General features: G+C 34.6%; 1 protein-coding gene across 1 annotated transcript; it reads right to left on the reverse strand.

Annotated features, from left to right (window-relative positions):
- Window positions 1-250: 250 nt before the first annotated feature.
- On the reverse strand, window positions 251-22563 carry LOC134538322 (small ribosomal subunit protein eS25). Its single transcript, XM_063379538.1, has 4 exons — window positions 22498-22563; window positions 19907-20002; window positions 15677-15860; window positions 251-383 (listed from the first exon to the last, which is right to left on the reverse strand). The coding sequence occupies exons 1-4, from the start codon at window positions 22498-22500 to the stop codon at window positions 304-306; spliced, it is 363 nt and encodes a 120-aa protein (XP_063235608.1). The 5' UTR covers window positions 22501-22563; the 3' UTR covers window positions 251-303.
- Window positions 22564-23066: the final 503 nt, after the last annotated feature.

The following is a 23066-nucleotide window of genomic DNA, read 5'->3' on the forward strand; positions in this document are numbered from 1 at the left end:
CCTACAATTTTTCTGTTATCCATTGCCTTCCCCCACTACACTTATTCACAATTGGAAGCTTGTAAATGGCAAGTTTCTCCACACTATGTGTGATAATTTATTTCCATAAAGAAGTGCTATGTGCATGTCATGAAATTTATTTACGACATTTACTGAACATTCTCTGCAATAATGCAAAAACCAAATATATTTTAGATACCTCTCTTCCATTTTTTTTTGTACGAAGTAGTTTTGTTGAGATGAAAGACAATTACAAATATTACATTTTTATTCTTTAATAATTAACCAGACTTTACAACAGAATTACGCTGGTGGATCATCCACCTTGGTCGTCCTGGTGTATATGACCTGGGCGTGGTGCTTGATCACTTGCTTGATGAGCCCTAAAAGAAAATATTAATACATCAATATAATTTTCAAGGACTATTCATCACTGAACAATCAAACAAGACACGGGTATATTGACGAGATGATCAAATGTTCTTGTACAGAAACGGAAGCAAGTTGTAACTGTACATTTGGAGAGACAGCTTAGTTCTGTCGTGGTGGCCAGTCATGTTCATGGATAAGATGTATGAGAGACCAGGGTTGGCTGAAAGAAAATCAAGTGACAATGTTCCAACAAACTGGACAGTACCATGAAAACCCATAATCATCCCACTTTCTGTTCCAAATTGATGTTAACTCCTTACCTGCCTATCATGAGCTTAATAGTTTAATAATCTAGTGAAACCGTATATCTCCAAAAAAATTTGCTAATAACCCATTTTTACTAAGAAATAATTATTTATGCCATAAAAAATTCTTAATGTACTGGAAAGTCTCTCAGATGGAACACACGTGTTTTGCGGCAGGTCATAACTTTAGGTGTACAGATATAATTTATCTGCATTAACTTCTTTAGAAAGATATTCATAACTGCATAATTGTGTTTAGACTAGACCCTAGTCACAAAACAAACATTTTCCATTTTCAGTTTATAAACTAATAATTTTAGCTGGTTTTCATTTGTTGCCGACCTACTAGTAGCTAAATGAAACTTACAAGTGGATACTGGAATTATTATCGAATACATAACTATGTCCAATAAGATAATATGAAATTGAGGCGTTTGCCACGCCTCCATTAACTTCACTTTTATTGTTTGTTTTAACGTCCTTTTGTAACAGTAACGTCGTTTTAAATTGATTTGGTATAAATTATGATAGATTGTTTGGCACTTGGTTCATTCTCGCCCTGAAGCCTGTTTAAAACAAAAGCATTACGGACATTCGCGGCGCTGCGCGTGTGTGTGTTTCCGCGAGCCAACACCGCGCGGCGCGCTGAGCCTTATGACGTCATGGTGAGGCGTTAACCTGCGACGGTCTGCAGGTGGCGGCTGGTGGAGTCTTCGCCTCACGGGTGCAGGCGTGTTGCGCCGCTGCTAAAATGGAAAGGCTGTTCCATTCACCTACGCATCGACCAGTGATCAGCCCGGGTTATCGTCCAACATGCTGCGCGACTACAAGTAAGCCTCGACGCAACCGTTATTAACAACCAGAGACCGGGTTGGTTTTTCAAGGAAACAATAAGCAGAGAGACTTGAGTGATCATAAACTCAAATTCATATCTTGCTAGCATCTTGAATCGTAATGTGGCGAATTAAACTCTACTCCTTTTTTCTTTTATGCTACGTGAGAAATTACGTAAACTGCAAGCCAGACTTAACAAGTTACTGTGGTGCGGGATGTTAGACTCGCATAATAACGTCATAACTAGAGACCGGTTTGACCAAAATATTGGAAATGTGCCTAAACAAACTTTATAGACAATACGTCATCCAAGATTGTAATCAACGGACCTGTTAGGGATAAACTAATGCTTTTCTTAATGTTGGTAAAATTAACCGTAATGTGGTGGTTGTAATGAGTTACATTAGATGTATTTTTTTTTAATGCGAGATCTAGATCTGCAGATGTGTGTAAATGGTTCTGTATTCAATAGGGATGTGCGAAAGTGACTTTATCCACACAAAATGAAAGTGAAAGAAAATTTATCAAGTTTCGCGAAAGTGAAACGAAAATGAATTTTTCTATGAGATAAATATATTCTTAACGAAAGTTAAGCGAAATTTTTTAATTAACAAAGAAAAAAAGTGCCCCAAAATTTGCTCTTCAGTAATAAATTCTATTACATAAATCATTTTTGTAACTTTTGATGTATATATAAATATTACTATTTAATATAGTCAACATCCGCCCTAGACCACACAACACAGCCCCATGTCAGTCGTAAATTTCAAGAATCAATCCAGATCTTTCAGCGCACAGACTATTTCCTTTACAGTCGTAATGTCGCAGTCTATGATAATATATTTATCACGTGCATGGTACTGATGAAAAAACACGTGACTACTGCGGAACGGCCGTCATCTTGCAACACTGTCACACATGGCTAGCTCAGGAAGCTGTAAACCAGGCAAGGGACATGGTCAAAACAAAACATAACAAATGGTTGCTGCCAAGTGACTTGTTGACCTTTTTGTCTAATTGGCTGTATATTATGAGGATTTTATATGCCAGTCAGAGTATGTAAATTTTAAATAAAGCAGACGACAATGTTTTTGTTTGGCTGTGCGCGAATAAAAGTAGGTACGTTCTTTGTTTATGTGTATACGGTAAATACTAAATAGTGTACTAACAGTTCTGGAATGTATGTTTTACGAATATAGTACCTACACTACTGTTTGAAAGCAAATGAATCAGGTAATTTTTCAAATATTGCATGATTTTGTTTTGATACCTAGGCCTACTGTAATCACGGTTGAATTTTGTTTACTTTATCTGCCATGTTTGTTCAAATTATGATTTTACCGTATTTTCATTAACGTGAGTTTTTTTCATCACCACGTAAATTAATCTTAATGGAAATCTTTTTTCTAATTAATGTCTTTATATGATTTGCATATGTTATTACATTATTAGTAATAACAAGCAAATCATATAAAGACATTACAGTAGAATCCCAGTGCTAAGTACTTACAGGTACCTCAAGTTTTTGTACTTAGTACTGAAACATGCATACATATCTTTACAAAGAGAAAAAAATATATATAAAAAAATAGCTACAGGAGAGCCGCAATGCCATATGTATTCGCAACTGCGACTTGCTTTTTTCCCCTTGTCTAGTTCTCTGAGTATATCCACTTTTTCCTTAAGCGTGAATTGCTTTCGTTTCTTTTTATCTCCAGGATCATTCATATTGTAGCACAAATATAATGCGGTGTCTAAATAACGTAACCTGTAAATAAACTCAACAATAACAATAAACAATCCCGGCACAGACATCAAACAGTATTTTTAGCGTAGCGTAACACTTTTGTCTAAATAATTAATACTTCTCTCAAACCTCCGTCTTTCGATGTATCGAATGGTGTTGTGTTGCTCACGTCGCATACTACATACGGTATAATCTATGGTTGTGCGCGCAACTGTTTGTTAACTTTGTTTTGAGAATTTAGAGGTTAGAAAATATGTTGCGGTGGTATTTGTGTATCTTTGTTATACTACATTAATCATTTAGCTGGAAATTTATTTACCAGTTTAAGTAAATTTTGGTGTAGTAATGCCACGCTACTAGTAGAATTTATACGTTATAGTGAAAATATGATACTTTAAACTGAAACCGTTTTGCATGGCGAAGATACGATTTTTGGCGGGCACTTAAAAAAAATTCGTTAAGTGAAATATAGTTTATAATAAGGCACGTTATTGTACCGGTATTCTACTGTACATTTTTATTAAATTACGATTTCTTTTTCAACTAGAACAAACGAACTTCGGTAAGCTATTGAACTTTCGTTTGGCTCGAAATATTTCGCTAAAAACGAACTTCGACAGATGAAATTCTTACCGAAATCGAAAATGAAAGTAGCAAAATTTCGATTTCGGTATCGGTATACCGAACATTCGCACAACCCTAGTATTCAATGTACCAAGCCAATCCCAAGCGGGAAAATTAAATAGTAAACAGGCAGTGATGCTTTCAATTATTATTCAGTTCATTCTTTTTTGCCTAGGGACCGTACATCTCACTGCATTTAGTTGGTACTGCCTTCTGCTATCTCCGACTTCAAACTCGAGCGCCTTAAGGCCTCAAAATATATTGATTCCATAAATAAATAATTTAAATAGTGTATGTTCAAAATTCAAGCCCGTAAATTCCAATACCAAACTAACACGTGCAGCAGAGAAAATTCACGGTACCAAACATTCACATAGAAATGCGTGGTATGCGGTTGCTTTGCACGGGAAACAATACAAGTAATTAACGTTATGTGAAGCCTTACATTACTGCATTAATTTTATTTATAATCCATTTTAATTTAAAGACTTGAAGTTAAATGTCTGTCATCATGTTACAAATATTATTTTGCAGTCCAGGTGGTATGTTTCCATTGTAGAAACTATGCTCTAAAAAAATTTATATTTTTTTGTTCCTATCTAACTTTACAGTGTTGGTGATATATATTTACTATGTATGAAATTGAAAAACGTTATTAATTATTAAAAACACACAATGTTTAAAATTGGATATGTACGGCTGGCACACAAAGCGAAGGGAGTAAGAGTTCAAAGTATGTAGTACTACGAAAAAAGGAAAGGGTACGAATGGATTTTTAGATTATGGCAGAAACTAATTTTTACAATAATATTGGCAGAAACTCAATTCAATTAAGTATCGGTAAAAGCTGCTTCTGACGATTCATATTGGCACAGCTCTAGCATCCAGTTCATTTGACACTTTGATTCGCACATTCCAGTCTGCCAACTCAGGAATGGAACATGCTTCATCTTTCGATACTTTAAACTTTTAATGATTTCCCGATTTCAAATCAAGTTTCCCTGACTATCTGGAAGAAAACGTCTCACGGCACTGTTCATTGTTGACTTTGTGAACAGTTTGCGCTGTAATTGGCAAAATATCTACGTACTTCCATGATGAAAACCACTTTTCTATACAAGAAAAAACTGGAAATGGATATTGCCTGCACATATCTGTAATTACTGTAAAGTCACACACTGATAAATAAATTGTTTAAAAAAATTTCATACAGAACATGCTTTTTAAGTGAACAGAAATATCGCTGAATTAGTTGGTTGGTTAATTAATAAAGAATGAGGTTATGATTCATTACCCGCTCTGTGAAACACAGTTCCGTGGAAAAACCTTAAATTATTTCCATGGTAGTTGGTGGTATGATTAAGAGATATATTTTGAATGCATGTGTGCATCATTGTGCCAGAGTGACATACTTAATTTTTTTTTACATCTGTACTTGTTTAATCAGCACGAGGAAAGAAAACAGTCCGATTGGTCTTTTTCTTTGGTTTGAGTTACTAATATGTATTGCTGTATATTATGTAATACATAAAAAATTTTGAAAGAGAACATGGCAAATGTCTGACTAGAATTATGTAGCTTTTTTTTGATAGTTAAAGAATCTTTTCGTTTGGTCAAGTAGGTTACTTTCTTATAATATTATTGCAAACAAGCATAGCATAGGGTAATTTCAAATCAGCAACTAATGGACAGTGAAATACGTTGCTCAGACAGCTATATGCCAGCATCCACTCAGCCTTCCCATTCACCAGAGGGTTCTACCATTTCTGGATCTGGTGAGAAACAGGGAGAGCTCAGACACATATAGAACCTTCATCACTGCAACGATTATTACACAGCATAGCATAGGGTAATTTCAAATCAGCAACTAATGGACAGTGAAATACGTTGCTCAGACAGCTATATGCCAGCATCCACTCAGCCTTCCCATTCACCAGAGGGTTCTACCATTTCTGGATCTGGTGAGAAACAGGGAGAGCTCAGACACATATAGAACCTTCATCACTGCAACGATTATTACACAGCATAGCATAGGGTAATTTCAAATCAGCAACTAATGGACAGTGAAATACGTTGCTCAGACAGCTATATGCCAGCATCCACTCAGCCTTCCCATTCACCAGAGGGTTCTACCATTTCTGGATCTGGTGAGAAATAGGGAGAGCTCAGACACATATAGAACCTTCATCACTGCAACGATTATTACACAGCATAGCATACCATAAGGTAATTTCAAATCAGCAACTAACGGACAGTGAAATACGTTACTCAGACAGCTATATGCCAGCATCCACTCAGCCTTCCCATTCACCAGAGGGTTCTACCATTTCTGGATCTGGTGAGAAATAGGGAGAGCTCAGACACATATAGAACCTTCATCACTGCAACGATTATTACACAGCATAGCATACCATAAGGTAATTTCAAATCAGCAACTAATGGACAGTGAAATACGTTACTCAGACAGCTATATGCCAGCATCCACTCAGCCTTCCCATTCACCAGAGGGTTCTACCATTTCTGGATCTGGTGAGAAATAGGGAGAGCTCAGACACATATAGAACCTTCATCACTGCAACGATTATTACACAGCATAGCATACCATAAGGTAATTTCAAATCAGCAACTAATGGACAGTGAAATACGTTGCTCAGACAGCTATATGCCAGCATCCACTCAGCCTTCCCATTCACCAGAGGGTTCTACCATTTCTGGATCTGGTGAGAAATAGGGAGAGCTCAGACACATATAGAACCTTCATCACTGCAACGATTATTACACAGCATAGCATAGGGTAATACCAAGTTTTATCGCATAATCATAGCACCATTATTTTAGGATGTGAAAATTTAAAAAAAAAAAATCTTGCACAAACGTCGCATGATGAATTAGGTCCAGCCATTAAAGAGTCAGAGCATTTTATGTCATGAAACTTGGTATACTTATAAAGGGGAAATACAGTAATTACAATAGACTTTTAATATGTACCCGTACAATACGATTTCCCATCCAATATGATCAAATGTTTTGGTCCCTCAGTTTTCTCAATAAGATCATTATTTTTTCCCTGTACAAAACGATGTGTTTTGAATTTCAAATCTATTTTTCGTTTGGTTATTCCCACTTATAGAGCTTTGTCAATGCAACTATTGCAGGTTCAAAGATTCTGAATTGATACAGAAGAAAAACATATTTGGGCTAAAATATTTTTACAGATTTACTAAATTAAAGAAAAGAATGCAAATGCACATTTATTTTAGTTTATAGTGGGGACATAACCTCTCTTTTTTAACTCGTATTTATAGCATGTTTTCATTTGTTTGCCGACGACATTTGCTTATTGAAACATGAATTTACAAATAGATTGAAGGCTGGAAAAAATTTAATTAATCAATATGTAGTTATATCAAATAATCAAATAAATAATAGGTAACTATGAAATATATTAACAAAACAAAAAGTTAAAAAAAAAAAAAACTAATTTAAATATGCAAAATTGCAAGACTTTGTACATGTTTACTATTCCAGAGCGGGAATTATAATACTACCTTAACGTGCATGGCGGTGAAAATTTACAGTACCAACATTTGTATGGGAAACAGTAAAACTACAGTAAAACCTCGTATTTACGTTCTCGTTATTTACGTTTTCCCGCAAATAACGTCATTTTATGTAGGTCCGTTTTATTGTACATTAACTTTCGTGTTGCATTTTCCCTGAAATTACACTGCTACGTAACCAAAAAACCCGGAATGTACGTTTCAAAACACGGTAAAAATGTAAATACTCGTCACGTTAGTCATAGATGTGAAAAGTTTGAAGTAGTTCGCCTATTGTCTGTAACCTTTCGTTTTGATGTATCGACAAGTTCTATGGTGCCTCTCCTCTACTAACGTTTTAATCTTTGCTGCCATAGAGAACTTTCGTAGCAGAACCACAAACGGTTTTATTTATGGTGTCATAGAGCACTCTCGTAGCAGAGCATAGTCCGAAGCGCTGAGCTATCGATACTACCGGAAAGCGCTCATACACAGTACGTATATTTAGTAGTGCTGCATTATGTACAGTACATATCTATGATGGCTTTCATTGTTTACATTAGTCAACGTCCGTTTTGGTTAGCACGTGTTTTTTTATCGTTCACAATATTATTTATGGCAAGATTTTGATTGAAGATGGATAGGTATAAAGTTCCACGAAATACTTTATCTATTGAAGATAAAATTAAAATTATTGAGAAGTTTGACAAGCATGTGGGTACCCGAGTGGTTTTGGCCAAGGAACTGAATATTCCTGTTAGTACTTTAAACACAATAATTAAAAATAGGTAAATACTGATACATTTTTTTAAGCTAAAATTTAGCATTAACTGCCAATAAAAGTGCTTTCCCACAATTTACACTTTCCCGCAATTTACACTTTTTCCTTGGGGTTCCTTGAAAAGTGCAAATAAGGGGTTTTACTGTAATTCCGGTTATGTGAAGGTCTATATTATTTAATTATGATTTACTTTATCTAAGTTAATTTAAAATGCCTCAGTCACAATATTACAAACATTTCTTTACAGTTCAAGTAGCTGCTATTTCCCATTATTTGTAGTGGTAGCCATGCTCCAAATAAAGTAAGTTTTTGTTCGTATCTACCTTTGCTGTGTTGGTGATATATTTATTTACGATGTATTAGATTCAAGAACGTTATTAAAACATAGGATGTGTAAGTTTGATATAGCTAAGAAATAATGTTCAAAGTACCGTATTGGTCCGAATATAAGACGACCATTTTTACTTAAACGAGAGATGCAAAAATTGGAAGTCGCCTTATTTTGGCACCCAAGACGTCAGCACCGCAAACATTAGTTCCAAGCTGAAAGCTACAGTAGAAACATTGTTAAACAAAATGTTCACAATTTTTTATATTAACTAAAACTTTGTTACCTCACACGGGGAAAACAATAAATCCACCCAATATTGCAGTAATTCACAATTGTTTAAAGTTAAAAATTAAAATATTTGTTCTTGAGTAAAAATGTGTGTTGAAGCATCTCAAAATGGCAACATTTTATTACACAATTCATATTTGTACTTTGTGTACAATCGCGTGTTAACATTAACGGTAATTTAATTTCAGATTTTTAACGGAAATATTTGTACTAAAATATCAAAGCTATTTTCAGAACAATTGTTTACGTTTACAAACAGAAAATGTTAAGAACATTTTGAATGTAATTTTTGGAAATTCATGCTGCCAACTGTCTTTCCACAATATTTCTTTGTTGTAAAACGAACATTGCCGAACACGCACGAAGGCGCCATATTTACAGGAATTTGGTACGTTGCTTCAAAAGCTATTTTAATAATATCACAGTAATCCACTCTTTATTTATGTAAAAACCTTTCAAACAACATAATCATCATAGATTATTCTTTAAAATTCATAGGACAGAGACTCTCTGTCAGAGTAATATTGGACAAATATTCGCGGTCACGTCACCGAAGTTATTCATGGCCGTATGCTTCATATGCTTCACCATGGCAGCTAGCCACTTGTTTTGTTCCGGCAAGCTGCATTCTTTATTTGCTTTGTTACGTTTAACACACTACTAAACTTCAAACCTTTTTTAAATAAGTAATGTGATAAATATAAATTAATTGTTATACATAAATGCAAAAAGGATTTATCAACACAAAATTTATGTCTAATGAATTTTCACATTAATTTCTACCAAAATTATTTTTACATTTGTTTGGCCTCCTGAAACTGCAGGTCGCCTTATATTCGGGCCAATACGGTATGTAGTAGTGCGAAAAGTGAAAAGGGCACTGTGGATTTTAAGTAGTGGTGCACCGATGCGGATACCGATGAATCGTAATCGGCGATTATTGGTACTTTTCGATTAATCGTAATCGGCGATTATCTTAACGATTACTTTGCAGATTATCTACGTCCCGGCGTAATTAAGTAGGTTTTTACCGTGTAATATTTTGTTACACATTTTAGGACGAAATACGGTAATATTTGTATATATTACAAAATCTCATTGCCTCGAGCAATAAAAAATACATTTTTCCTACACGTTTATTTACGTTTCGTTATTAGTTGTCTTTTGTTTAGTGGCCTTGTACATTACCTATAGCCAGAGACGTTAAATATATGGCACGCAATCAAAATACCACAAGTAGTTGCAGTCGATTCTATGACAATCAATCTTTTCGAGTCGTAGTAGCGGTTCAAAATCGTGGTCCCGATACCTTCTAGAGTTTATCACTGCATTTTACCAACTCGTTATGGGTGTCTTTGGTAACATTATCCGTTGTTGTGTTATTTGTATGTGACGTGAAAAGTGAAAAAGTATTTATAATTTTAAATATTCAGTCAACATAAATAAAATCACATGTGTTAGAATTTGTATTGAGTCATTTTTATATACAGTAGAACCCTGTTATAATGAATCTGAAGGGAGTAGTTAATATGTTCACTATAGAGGGGAAACTTTATATCTGGGAAAACTTTTATATAGGCAATACATACTCAAAAGCAAAATCTTAACTACACATAGGCCTAAGACAAGAAAAGAACGAATGAAAATACTCAAAGCAAAAGTTTTATGAGCAAATGCAGATACAGTCAAACCTCTATCTATCGTTTTTCAGGGGACCAACAAAAAAATTCAGTAGATGCGGACATTCAATAGATGTGGACTTCACTCTTAAAGAATTTTTAAAAAATAATATTTAACCTCAAAATTAGTGTCAGAAATATGTCAGTTACTTGTCATAAAAGTTAAATCAGTTGAAAAATAAATAAAAATGGAAGTATTTTACTTAATTCAATTTACACTTGCAAAAAAAAACATAAGCACAATAAATCTACAGTACAACCCGGTTATAACATTCCCGTTTTTAACATTTTCCCGCCTATAACACCATAATTTCATGGTCCCGTCATTTCTCCATTTATCACAATGCTTTAATTTCCCGCCTGTAACAATATTAAAATTTCTACATTCCCGCCTTTAACGTTCAAATTTTCTTTGATAACTGCCACAATTTGCAGTATCCCTTCCTTCAAAGTCATAATTTAGAGCGAAACCATAGCTAGAAAATACAGCACGCATATACAAACATCAGATGTTTACATTTGAGTAGTTCACCATAGACGTGGTACACACGCACTCCACAACTTGCACCGGATCGACTATCAATATGGCGTCCTGTTCGCGCTTGTTAGCCTATGACTTGTTCCTTTATACTTATGATGCACATTTTGTGCACTGATACATGGTCGGAAACAGTGCTACTGTAGTCTATGGTGCTGGTTTTTGTTTCAAAGGTTTAACACCTTGAAATGGTTAACTGTTCTATGGATATATTCACGGCTTTTGTTTGTGGTTAACCTTTACCGTAATTTTTTTTTTTTACTTATTGTAGTCACGGTCGTATTTAATTAAAATACGCCGTATTGAAATTTTATTCAGGTTTTTGTACGGTTATGATGGCCGATAAATATAAGCGAAAATATATTCTGTAGCTGAAAAAATTCAGTTTATTAACCAAGTGGACAGGAACCCCAACAAAACACGTGTTGTGATTGCAAAAGAGTTGAATATTTCTGTTTCGACTCTGAACTGTATCGTACAAAACATTTTTTTTTCTTTAGCATATTATTAGGTATTAGGTATTACCTATAAATAAAATTAACCAATTTTCCACTCTATTGCTGTACTTAGTGTAATACTCCTGTATTTTGTGTTGTTTTACCTAAACTTTTTAATTTAATCAATCCACGCGTAATTTTTACAAAGTGAAGATGATTTCCTGCTTATAACATTTTCCTGCTTATAACATTTTTTTATGTTGGTCCCTTGGAGAATGTTATAACAGGGTTGTACTGTACATGGAAATTAAAGTCGTTTTCAATATCCTGAAGTCTGAAATATGTTTACTCATGTCATCAAATGTAGAGCTGTCCTGAAGAAGCCGATTTTGCCAATATTTAATTGAATCGGCATTTCTGCCGACTTCTGATACGCTTGTTAATTTTCGGCCGATATTACTGAAAAACGAGAGAGACTGCCATAACCTAGAAATCCACGAGTACCCTTTTCAGTTTTCGTAGTAGTACTGCATTATTTCAGATCGCATTATTTCTTCGCAACATGTGCCAAACGTACATATAAAAATTTAACATCCTTTTTTTCAATAATGTTCTTTAATTTTAATATGTCATAAATAAATACATCACCGTCACGGTAAATAGACATCTCGGTTGTTACGGTAACTAGAGTGCAAATGTGGTAGCTTTCGTGCTTCTGTAGTAATTATGGTATCGACAAAGAATCTTTAGTTCTTTTTATGGTAATTATCTTAGGATAACAATTGGGTTTGTACTGTAGTTATGGTATATCATCCATATTTCTTCGTACGTTGTTGTCCATTTGTCTTTTCTTCATATTTACGTGCTCCATTACTTGGCTGCAGATTTAAGGTGATATTTACTACTGTATACTATCATTACTGTTTTTATGACGGTTTCTTTCTAAGAAATGGTTATTTCTGCAAAATCTTTATGGTTAAACGATCATTTATTATAATTTATAGTGACGGGACCACATATTTTGAACGATCAATGCGGACAAAACGATAATTCGAACATCGGTACAAGCGGACTTTTTTAACCTTAGTTGTATGGCAATTTTGCCGGGACCGTAGAAAGTATACGATAAACACGGACAATCGATACATGCGAGTTCGATAGATAGAGGTTTGACTGTATTATTTTTAATGCACTATACATGTACAAACTTTCTATTAATGGTTTTTCAACATTGCGTAATTTCCTTTTTTCAGGCGTTTAATAGGTACTCTGTGACGTATTTGCAGCTTGAGAAAGAAGATTGTTCAGCTTGTTTAATAGTGTACTTAATGTGGATGTTGTAATTCCCTGTTCCTTTGCTATTAACACGTGCGGGACAGTGGGGTTAAAGTCTACCTTTTCAATAATGTCCAGTTTATCTCGCACAGATAATGCCTCGTTTTTTTACCGCGTTTTTCACCCTTTTTTTATGTACGTATTTCTTATTGAAGCACATTTGCAGCTTAATAAAATGAAATTATTTTTACCGTTAAAAGTAAATAAACGAAAAATAACGAGTCTGGCGCATCAAAGATCACTACGTATCATTTAGTACCGCAGTTGCTAAAGCTGGAACAAAATTTTCTCACTTTCTATGGAAAAATTTAGTCCACAGAGTTCTATCTAGTGGTAGTCTTACAAACCTTACTCGATCAAAATGTCCGGAAAGTGAACGATACAAATGAGACATAAAAATATTGAATTTGATGCTATAATGTACATACGTATTTGTGTGGCGGTAATTTATTTTTAATTTTAATAACATATTAAATGTACATGCGTTCGCCCATTCTTCAACTATGCAGGGAAAAATATTTTTTATTTTCACCAAACTGATCCCCATTTCTGGCTACACGTAGCATACCGAGGCCACTCGAATACGACTTGTTTATAATATGAACAGTGGACAATCGAGTAGTGTATTGCGGAGAAAAAACTTCAATGCTATCCAGAATAGACGTTTTGTGAAAAAACTTGTAATTATATGAAAATATAGAGATAAATGTGCATTATGTCGGCAAAATTTGTTCGTGGTACGCGGGAAAACGTATCAACATTGACAAAAGTTGTGCGTTATATCCAATAAATTAATACATAACCTCACATCATTTTGCCGGGACTGAGACGGAAATTCACAATAAACGGGAATTCATTATAGGCGGGTTCACTATAAACGGGTTCTACTGTAATTATATTGAGATGGCGAGTAGGGCGAAAAAAATGAAGTGTGGAAACATTTTTCTATAAACTCAAGTGAACAAAATAAAGCAACATGTTTATATTGTTAAACGGTAATTTCTCGATGAAACCTTATGCGATAGTCGATAATAATGCTAGTTTTCCGCAACAAAAACTTACCCATTGTAAATTACAATTATTAGACTGTAGTTCAAGTTGTTTACAATAACAAATATAAATAGAAGTTAATTTAATTTACACTTAACAATGACTTAATAGTGTATTTTATATATTTTTATACTGTTATTATAACTGTATTCTCAATTATACCTAATCTTGTTATTAAATTCACACGGAAATAAAAATTTTTGTGTGCATTATTACACTTAAAAATTTGTTCATTATAATCGGTAACTGAATCGGTATCTGCCGATTATTGCTCTCATAATCGGTAATCGGTAAAGTCATATCGGTGCACCACTAATTTTAAGGTTGACAGGCACTTTCACTTTTCAATAATATCTGTCCAAAATTAAGTACTGTATCGAATGGGTAGAAATGGTGACTCAACTAAATATTGGCAAAATCGGTTTATGCAGATTCGTATCGGCTCCGCTCTTAACCCCTTGCTTATTTATCAAGAATACAAAGTTGTTCAACTAGTTTTCAAAAGTTGCAACTGTTATCCATTCATTTTCATCACCACTGTGTATTGCTTATAAAAATGTAGCCAGCACTAGTTGGCTTCTTTAATGTTTGGTTACGTGCGCACACATAGTCGGATATCAATAGCTCACCCATAGCATGCAACAAGCGCACTCTAACTATTGACTAATTAACTACATTTAAAGCCAGCACTCTTCCGTCTAGTGTGTACGACGACGATAGTTATAAGTCAGTTCCAGCTAATGTTTTTGTTTTTTCTAATTGTAGTTAGAACAAATTTTTTTTAGCATGATTTATTAATTTAAATTGTTTGGAGTTTTGTAAACTCTACTTTTTAGATAAATGTACTTTCCATGTATAGGTTTTGTTTTTATGAACTTTACCTAAACAAAGATGCTTTCTTCGCATAAAAATTGCACCACTTCTTTTCAAAATTGATTTTAGTATAAAATGTGAGACGATTGTGCGATTAAACACGGTATTCATAACGGCAACATATGGACCATGGAATACGTTGCTCAGACAGCTATATGCCAGCATCCACTCAGCCTTCCCATTCACCAGAGGGTTCTACCATTTCTGGATCTGGTGAGAAATAGGGAGAGCTCAGACACATATAGAACCTTCATCACTGCAACGATTATTCCACACAAGCATAAGGTAATCCAGTGAAGTCTTGTTAATACAAATCTGAGAGGACAGAAATTTACCCACTTTGTAACCATAATTCCCCATGTTGGACATACATAATTTTTACATTATGTCAAAACAAAACATGCATTCTTACAGTACTATGTATTAAAAACCTGCATATGAGCATTCTCTCAAGTAAAATCATGATTGGCCTACACAAAATTATTTACAACTTTGAATGACATGTTGCTACAACTAATACATATCTAATAGATCACAGAGGAGATTAAAGTAAATAAAATTATTAACTATTTGGTTTGCTCCATCATTTTTTTAAACACACTTTGGACAAAGCCTAAAAATTGGTTACAGGCTTTGATTGTCTCAGTGTCAATATTACGAGAAAGATAAATTGAGGAAAATCTCTTAAACTCATATCATTTATGAGGAAACTGATGAGTTAAAAAAAACTTGAAAATAAATTTGTTAAATCTTATATGAATTCCTTTCCTTGTTTCAGTACTACTTTTAACAGTTTGGTACTGCTTGATGACAGCTAAAATCCCAGTCCAAATATATAACTTTATCTTGTTTTAATTGCACAGGTATGTTAACCACACTTTACTAAACTTCCGCCAAATCAGCCTGGGAATGTTGAAACATCATAGTCATCAGGAGCACCAACCGTTCTGAAGAAGTTCATCCAGAGCTCTGCGGGCGAGAGAGCCCCGAACCTTCAGCCTCTCACTCACGACGGACGGCGTGATGAGCTTGTATGAAGGCACCTCCTTCAACAGCTTGTCGTATGTCGCCTTGTCAAACAGAACTTGATTGTTCAGCTTATCACGAACCTTTCCTTTCGACCATTTCTGTAATCATACCCCCAAAAAATTATTAGCTATACCTGGAAAATAAATGAATTTCAAATCATCAAGTTTCAATAAAAAATATTTTTATGAAAGGTAACATTACTGTAAACCTGTTAAATGTTATCTCACAGTCAGACATTCATATGGAATTATTTCAGCGTAGCAGAAAAGTCACAGAAATTTTGTTGAGGAGGGTTTGATCTAAATACACTTGGACTAGTTAAATTCAAACTGTTAGCGATGACTAAAAAAAATTAAAAAGATGCGGATCACTAAATACCATGCTATTCTGGTGTTTTGTTTTCATCAAAATTTGAAAGTTCTTATTGAAACACAAGATACATAAAATATGCAATATACGCCCAGGCCTCTACAAAATCCCTGAAAGTTTAGGAGCTGGTGAAACACACACTAACACGGACATATATTTCATCTAGTTTTGAATTGTCCCCTGATTTCTTGAACCCAGATATTCCTGTGCAACAAAATTTCCTAATGTTTAAAAACTCTATGTACAGTCACTCCCTGTTAACAGAATTCCCAAAGAACAGTATGTCCATCAAAGAATGTCCCTGTTAATAGTATAAACTGTAAGTGTTGTAGTGTGTTGGTTGAAGGTCATAAAGAGCAACTCAAAACAGTTTTAGATAAGCGCATGCGCAAATATTGCTTTGTTTGTTTTTTCGCGTGCTACGTGAAAGAATGGCTCTTTCCAATGGCGTAGCCAGGATTTGTGTATGGGGGGTGTTAAGAAGCATGCCCCCCCCCCCCATATTAAAGCGGGGGGTCCGGGGGGTCCTCCCCCGGGAAAATTTGGATTTTAAGGTGTAAAATAGTGCTATTTTAGCAGTTTTTGGTTCTTAAATTTAAATATTGTAATGGTTTAAATTTTATTAATTTTAATATGAAATTTGTTTGAGTGGTGAATAAGAAATTAATTAAAGATTTGGTTGGTAAGGGAGGGGGGGGGGGGGGGTTAACCCCTAAAACCCCCCTCTGGCTACGCCCCTGGCTCTTTCCCCAATTAGTAGAAGGTTAACCTGTAAACATTATCTGGCAACAGGATGAAGCCCCTCCCCATTGCAATCCTGACCGTCAGATGGGTCATAATGGTCGTGATGACAAGAGCTCTTTTTCGCTGGCCTCCTCGTTCACCTGACAAAACACAGTGTGATTTTTCTTGGGCATTTTATTAAAGGGGTAATATTGTATGTGTTTATACATCCAGTACTAATTTTTTAAAACTTACCAAGCAGGAAATTTTTTAAAGTGAAATTTCCTAAAAAAAAAAAAAAAAGGTTTTATTCTAGGGTTATAGCTTGGAATCTTGGAAGATAATGTCGCCAACAAGACAAAGTTAGGCACCATGGCGATATGGTGCCCAGAATAAGACTACTTCCTGTTTTGACCAACATCATTTCTTAAATGTGGTACATCATAGATTTGTATCACAATGAAAAACTTTGTTATTAAAGTATTTTAATATCTTGAATGTAGTTTTTTTTTACTACAGCACCAATTGATAGTATTAATGAACAGCACAAATGTTATAAAGTTTCTCACTGTGCTATATATAAAACAAAAGTTATAAAATTAAAAATTTCATATCGGTGTAATGCAAGGCCCTTGGGTGGTTTCAGGAATCTGTACCAGACATTTCAATGTCTAAAAATTATTCTCAAAACATGCGTATTAGCATTATAAAATACAGTTAAAAAGCAAAATACGGAAAGAGAACCACCCAACTACCCTCAGCGCATTCTTAAATGAATATCTTGAATGACAACACTAGAGAAATAACAATCAAAACTTACACAGGTGCCATAAGTGAAGCTATTTCAGTTATACTCAGTCTCATTAAATCAGTATTTTTACAATCAGAGATTTTCATGGAATTATTTTTTTCATCATTGTAAAACTGAAATTTCAAAATGGCTACTTACGTAAAATGGTTTTGGGCTGACCTGAACAAACTTTTTAAAATGTTTTTTAATATCAAATACAAATCTTGGAAAATATCAGGACTTTGAATTAATAAATAAAAATAATTTTGACAATGGAAGCATTGTGTTCTTCAAAGCGTGGATCTAATTGCCAATGTTTTGACAACACTGGAAAATGACATTACTTGGAATTACAACTCGCATCTCTAGTCAAACAATAACAACATCTTGAACATATAATAATGAAGCAACTACTGCTGCTGCAAGTGGCCAAGATCCTTGAGAGAAACAGATCACCATACCTGCCAACTTTATAGTTTGGTCATCAAGAAAACTTTTAAATTGGGAAAATGTATCGTAAATCAAATGCAGCAATTTTTTACATGCTTTATGTGCAATTATTTTCTATTTTTCTATTCCATTTGGTTTCTGCTAATTTACTAATGACATGAAGGGCATATCGATGGCCTAGAATGAAAACCTCATACAGTCAATATTGTAAATGTACTGGGAATCTAAACCTATCCAGAATGTGCCAATTTACACAGCATGCATATGAAAAGCAAAATGATCAAGTACAAAACAAAAGCAATAGTATTCACTAAACAAGATACTTAAAGACATACCTCGCTACATCACATGTTTGTTACATATTTCAGTCCTCTCCTGATTATCATCCTTGATGCAATTTTAAGACTTTGAATGTGCAGAGGTTGTCTTCTTTGCTTTACCTAATAAATCTGAGGTAAACCTTTGTTCATAACAAACACAATTCCTTGAGAAATAGACTGCAAAGTTTTAGATGACATGGAGGACCCAAATTGGGAAATGTTTTTTTTTACCATACTGGAAATGTGCTCACATTCTGAATTACTGTGGGGGATTGACAGGATTGATAGCATTATCTTTGACAGTCTGTTCCTACTTCAGGAAGCCTTCTACTCCACGAACTCTTGATAATTCAGCCCACTTGACATCAACAGTGCCTGCTTTCGTCACTTCCAATCCCATGTGTGCAGTACTGGTGAAAAAGCTATCAATCTTATTTTCTTCCTCAGAAAGCACCTTTTTCCTATGCTTAGGACACTGGCACACAGCAAAACACAAAAGTTTCTCCTTTTTACGATTTCAGAATACACGAGAATTCGTTGTTATACACAGCACGGTAAGTCTTGATTTATTTCTTGTTGGCTAGCTTACTCATGGTTCCCACCACGTAAATAAACACGAAAAAACTGTTGCGCAGCACTACATTGGAACTACGAACAATAGTCAGCCATTTTGGAATTAATTTATTAAGGAACAAGGAACAGACCAAGGAGGTAGGGTATGACGTCACAATTGTGGTCCGTTCCTCCGTTTAAGGAAGCACTTTTTCGTTGCGGTAAGTTGAAAACGACCGTAAACCGTCCAGTCAAAACCATATACAAATAACTAACTATCTCTTGTTTTGTTTTCATTCCGCCTTCCTTCGGTGCGTCGGTAACATGGCCAGTACAGTAAAAGTTGGCAGGTATAATAGGCCGGTACAATGAACGGTAATAAACCACCACGCAAAAATTAATCCGTAAGATATTAAAGACGTCCGTAAAACCGTAAAATAGTATTAAAACACGTAAAACTTACGGACAATCCGTAAAAGTTGGCAGGTATGGAATATCTTGAATGACAACACTGGAGAAATCAATCAAAACTTACATAGGTGCCATAAGTGAAGCTATTTCAGTTCTACTCAGTCTCATTAAATCAGTATTTTTACAATCAGAGAGTTTCATGGAATTATTTTTTTCATCATTGTAAAACTGAAATTTCAAAAGGCAACTTACGTAAAATGGTTTTGGACTGACCTGAACATAGACTTTTTAAAATGTTTTTAATATCAAACACAAATATTGGAAAATATCAGGACTATGAATTAATAAATAAAAATAATTTTGACATTGTAAGTGTTGGTGTTCTTCAAAGCGTGGATCTAATTGCCAATGTTTTGACAACACTGGAAAACTGCAAGTGGCCAGGATCCTTGAGAGAAACATATCACCTTCGTGGGGGGGAACTGATCTGACCAAGCCACCGTTGTGGCCCCTTCCTAACAACACTTGCCTTCTTCTTAGCCTTTCCGCCAGAGCCTCCTTCTTTCTTCTTCTGGGTTTTCTGAGGCTGTTTGGATGACGACCCTTTGGAATCTTTCTTGGGTGGCTAGAGATACAACACACACACATATTCCATGAATCAGTCAGCTAGCATCCAGTACAATCGCGGTGGTTGTTGCAAGAACAAACAATAATTCCACTACTCAAATTTCCAGCAATTTTGAAGTGGCTTTTCTGTGACCTAAGGGTTTTCCTAAAAATATGTTTTAATCTTAAAACCATCTATCATAAGTAGGCCCTATAGTGTTGAAAGGCTATATAAATAAGAATAAAACTTTCTAATTAAGGGATTACAAAAATTTCATAACAAAAGCCAGTACGTGTTTACTGGAGGGATGTTACATCTATTCTCAGCAAAGAAAAGATAACAGAACAATAACAACACTCAAGTCCTCTTCAACATAACAATGGGTAAGGTAAATATATTTTGTCAACTATTAGCAGCACTATCCAGTTGTAAATTAATTTTTTTTTAACAAAATTCAATTGAAAGTAATGGATGAACTTATGTTACTGAACAAAGGCATATATTTCAGAAAAGAAAAAAGAACTCCATCCACACCTTGAATTGTCATGAAAATCACCTGCCACTATTCATGGACATACTTTTAATCAATTTCACAGCAAAAAAATTTTTTTTCACATTATTAATATGTACAATGTACAAACATTAAATTTATGGTGATTAATACCTATGTTAATATATTTCACGCATTAACATTTTGTAAAAATTGCTTTAAGTAATTCAATTTTTCAAAAAAAAAAAAAATACATACATTAGCACAACTTCTGCTGCGGTGGCGTTAATACGTAAGTACCTATAACATTAATTATTCTTGTACTTAAAACAAATTTTTGTAGTATTTAAAACCCAAGCAAAAATGTCTACCACCACGGCCAAATACTCTGCTCTAATTAGCTGCACATAGTAATGTAATAGACAAGCTAGTCTGAAAGAGTCTGTATCATTATATGCATTTTACTCAGTTCCTTTCCTAGGGGTCTGGAACATGGGGAAAAAAATTTTCAGAAATACGAAAAGGAGGTAACCCTCATACTCCATAACCATGTCCTGGTGATTGAGACCTCGCCTAGGGGTCTGGAACATTGAAAAATTTTTGAACGTGAAAACAACGCAACCTTTGGGGAGTTCGGGAATCTGACAATTTTTGAGATTTGTCTCGAAGGTAAATATGTAGTTGAGCGGTATTCGCGGAAAGAAATGTTAAAATCCGAAAATACCTTTATTATATACTCTTCAACTTCCTCTTTTCATTAAAAGCAGCGGAGGTAAGAAATTCCAAATACTTTAGGAAATATCACATTTTTAAATTTCATCATATGTAGTTGAGCAGTATTTGCAAAAAAAATGTTAAAAATCTGAAATTACCTTTATTATATGCTCTTCAACTTCCTCTTTTCATTAAAAGCAGCAGAGATAAATTCCAAATACTTTAGGAGATATCGAATTTTTAAATTTCATCACAATACCAGTGCATTCATGTGGCTTTCACCATTGTTTCTTGTTTATGAGTATCTATTTTTTTATTGGATAATGTCATGTGATTGTTCGTGATAGGCCAGAATTCAAATGAACCAATACGTGATTATTTAGTTCATTTATTGTTTAAAACGGTGTTTAATTACCACCTCCAACTTAGGTGAGTTTTTAACGTTTCTAATTTTAAAGTCTTATTTGTTATTTCGATATTGTTGCGCAAGTAATAAGTAACAAAAAAATGTTATGTGAGTTGTTAATGTTCATCCTTTGTCCTGGTTTGTTAGGTCAGGTCAGTTACATTATAAATACTAAAGAACCATTGAAATTAATTCATATTATTTTTAATGTAAACTTATTTTCAAAGTATTTATAATGTAACTGACCTGACCTAATCGACCATTTTCATTAATTAGGCATTCACAAACACATGGCAATAAAAAAAATGCAGCGGTCGAATGATTACACAGGTCTTGTATAGCAAAATAAGAACGGCGATATCTCCTAAAGTATTTGGAATTTCTTACCTCCGCCGCTTTTCATGAAAAGAGGAAGTTGAAGAGCATCTAATAAAGGTATTTTCGGATTTTTAACATTTTTTTCGCAAATACCTCTCAACTACATATTTACCCAGAATAAATGACAAAGTAGTCAATAAGAGTGTTTTTAATTTCTCAGATAAGTTTTTATAACGAAAGTAGTGACAGTAAAATATTGACGCACGACCAATGACGCGATACGGAAAAATAAATCACATAATTAACCATAAAACTTAATAGTTACAATAAAATATTCGTACCTCAAAAAAGTTTGTTTTTTAATATTTTTATATAATAAATAAAGAAAATATCTTAATATAAACCTACATGAACTCTACAAAACACGTGGCAATAAGATACCTACAGGATCGACACATTAACCCCAAAACACCAATATTTATAATAAAATTTATAAATATTATAATATAATTTAACTAATTCTACTTACACACAGTACGTTAGGGTTTTAAAGTATACAATCATGCTAATACAATACACACTCACCATCTTGGCTCACAAAACTTTACAGGAAGTCGAACATCTCAAAAAGGAAGTATAGCTGACTATTGTAATAGGTACGATATGGCAGACTCGTGAGAAATACGCGAGACCAGTGATATTAGCGAACGCGGTGGCGTAAAGTGTAACTAAATTTTTTTACAATGTGTTTTAAGTGCGTGAGCGTAATGGCATCTAGCGGCATGGAGTGAAAATAGATTGAAATCAATGCAGTAAATTGTCTCGCGCTTTGCCCATGACGGGAATCCTAAGATGCACAATTTTTTTTTTTTTCCTAGCCTAAGTTAATTCTAAGTGTGTAGGGGAGGGTCCAGGTTAGGAGAGGACCTAAGTGTGTCTCAGGCCGAAGCCTATACACTCTACCATGCGGGTTTTTAACCATGCAGGACAAGGGCGCGTGCATCGTGTGCTTATTGGGGTTTACTGGCCAGTCATGGCTGCAATTGGCGCCATGACTGACGCCCCATTGGTCGCCTAGCTTAAAGCTAGCTAATGTGACCCAGGTAAAACCTGCATAGACACAGGGAAAACCCTGGGCCGGTTCATGCGGGGAT

This window comes from Bacillus rossius, chromosome 13, assembly GCF_032445375.1.
Source record: "Bacillus rossius redtenbacheri isolate Brsri chromosome 13, Brsri_v3, whole genome shotgun sequence".
Taxonomy (NCBI): Eukaryota; Metazoa; Arthropoda; class Insecta; order Phasmatodea; family Bacillidae; genus Bacillus; species Bacillus rossius.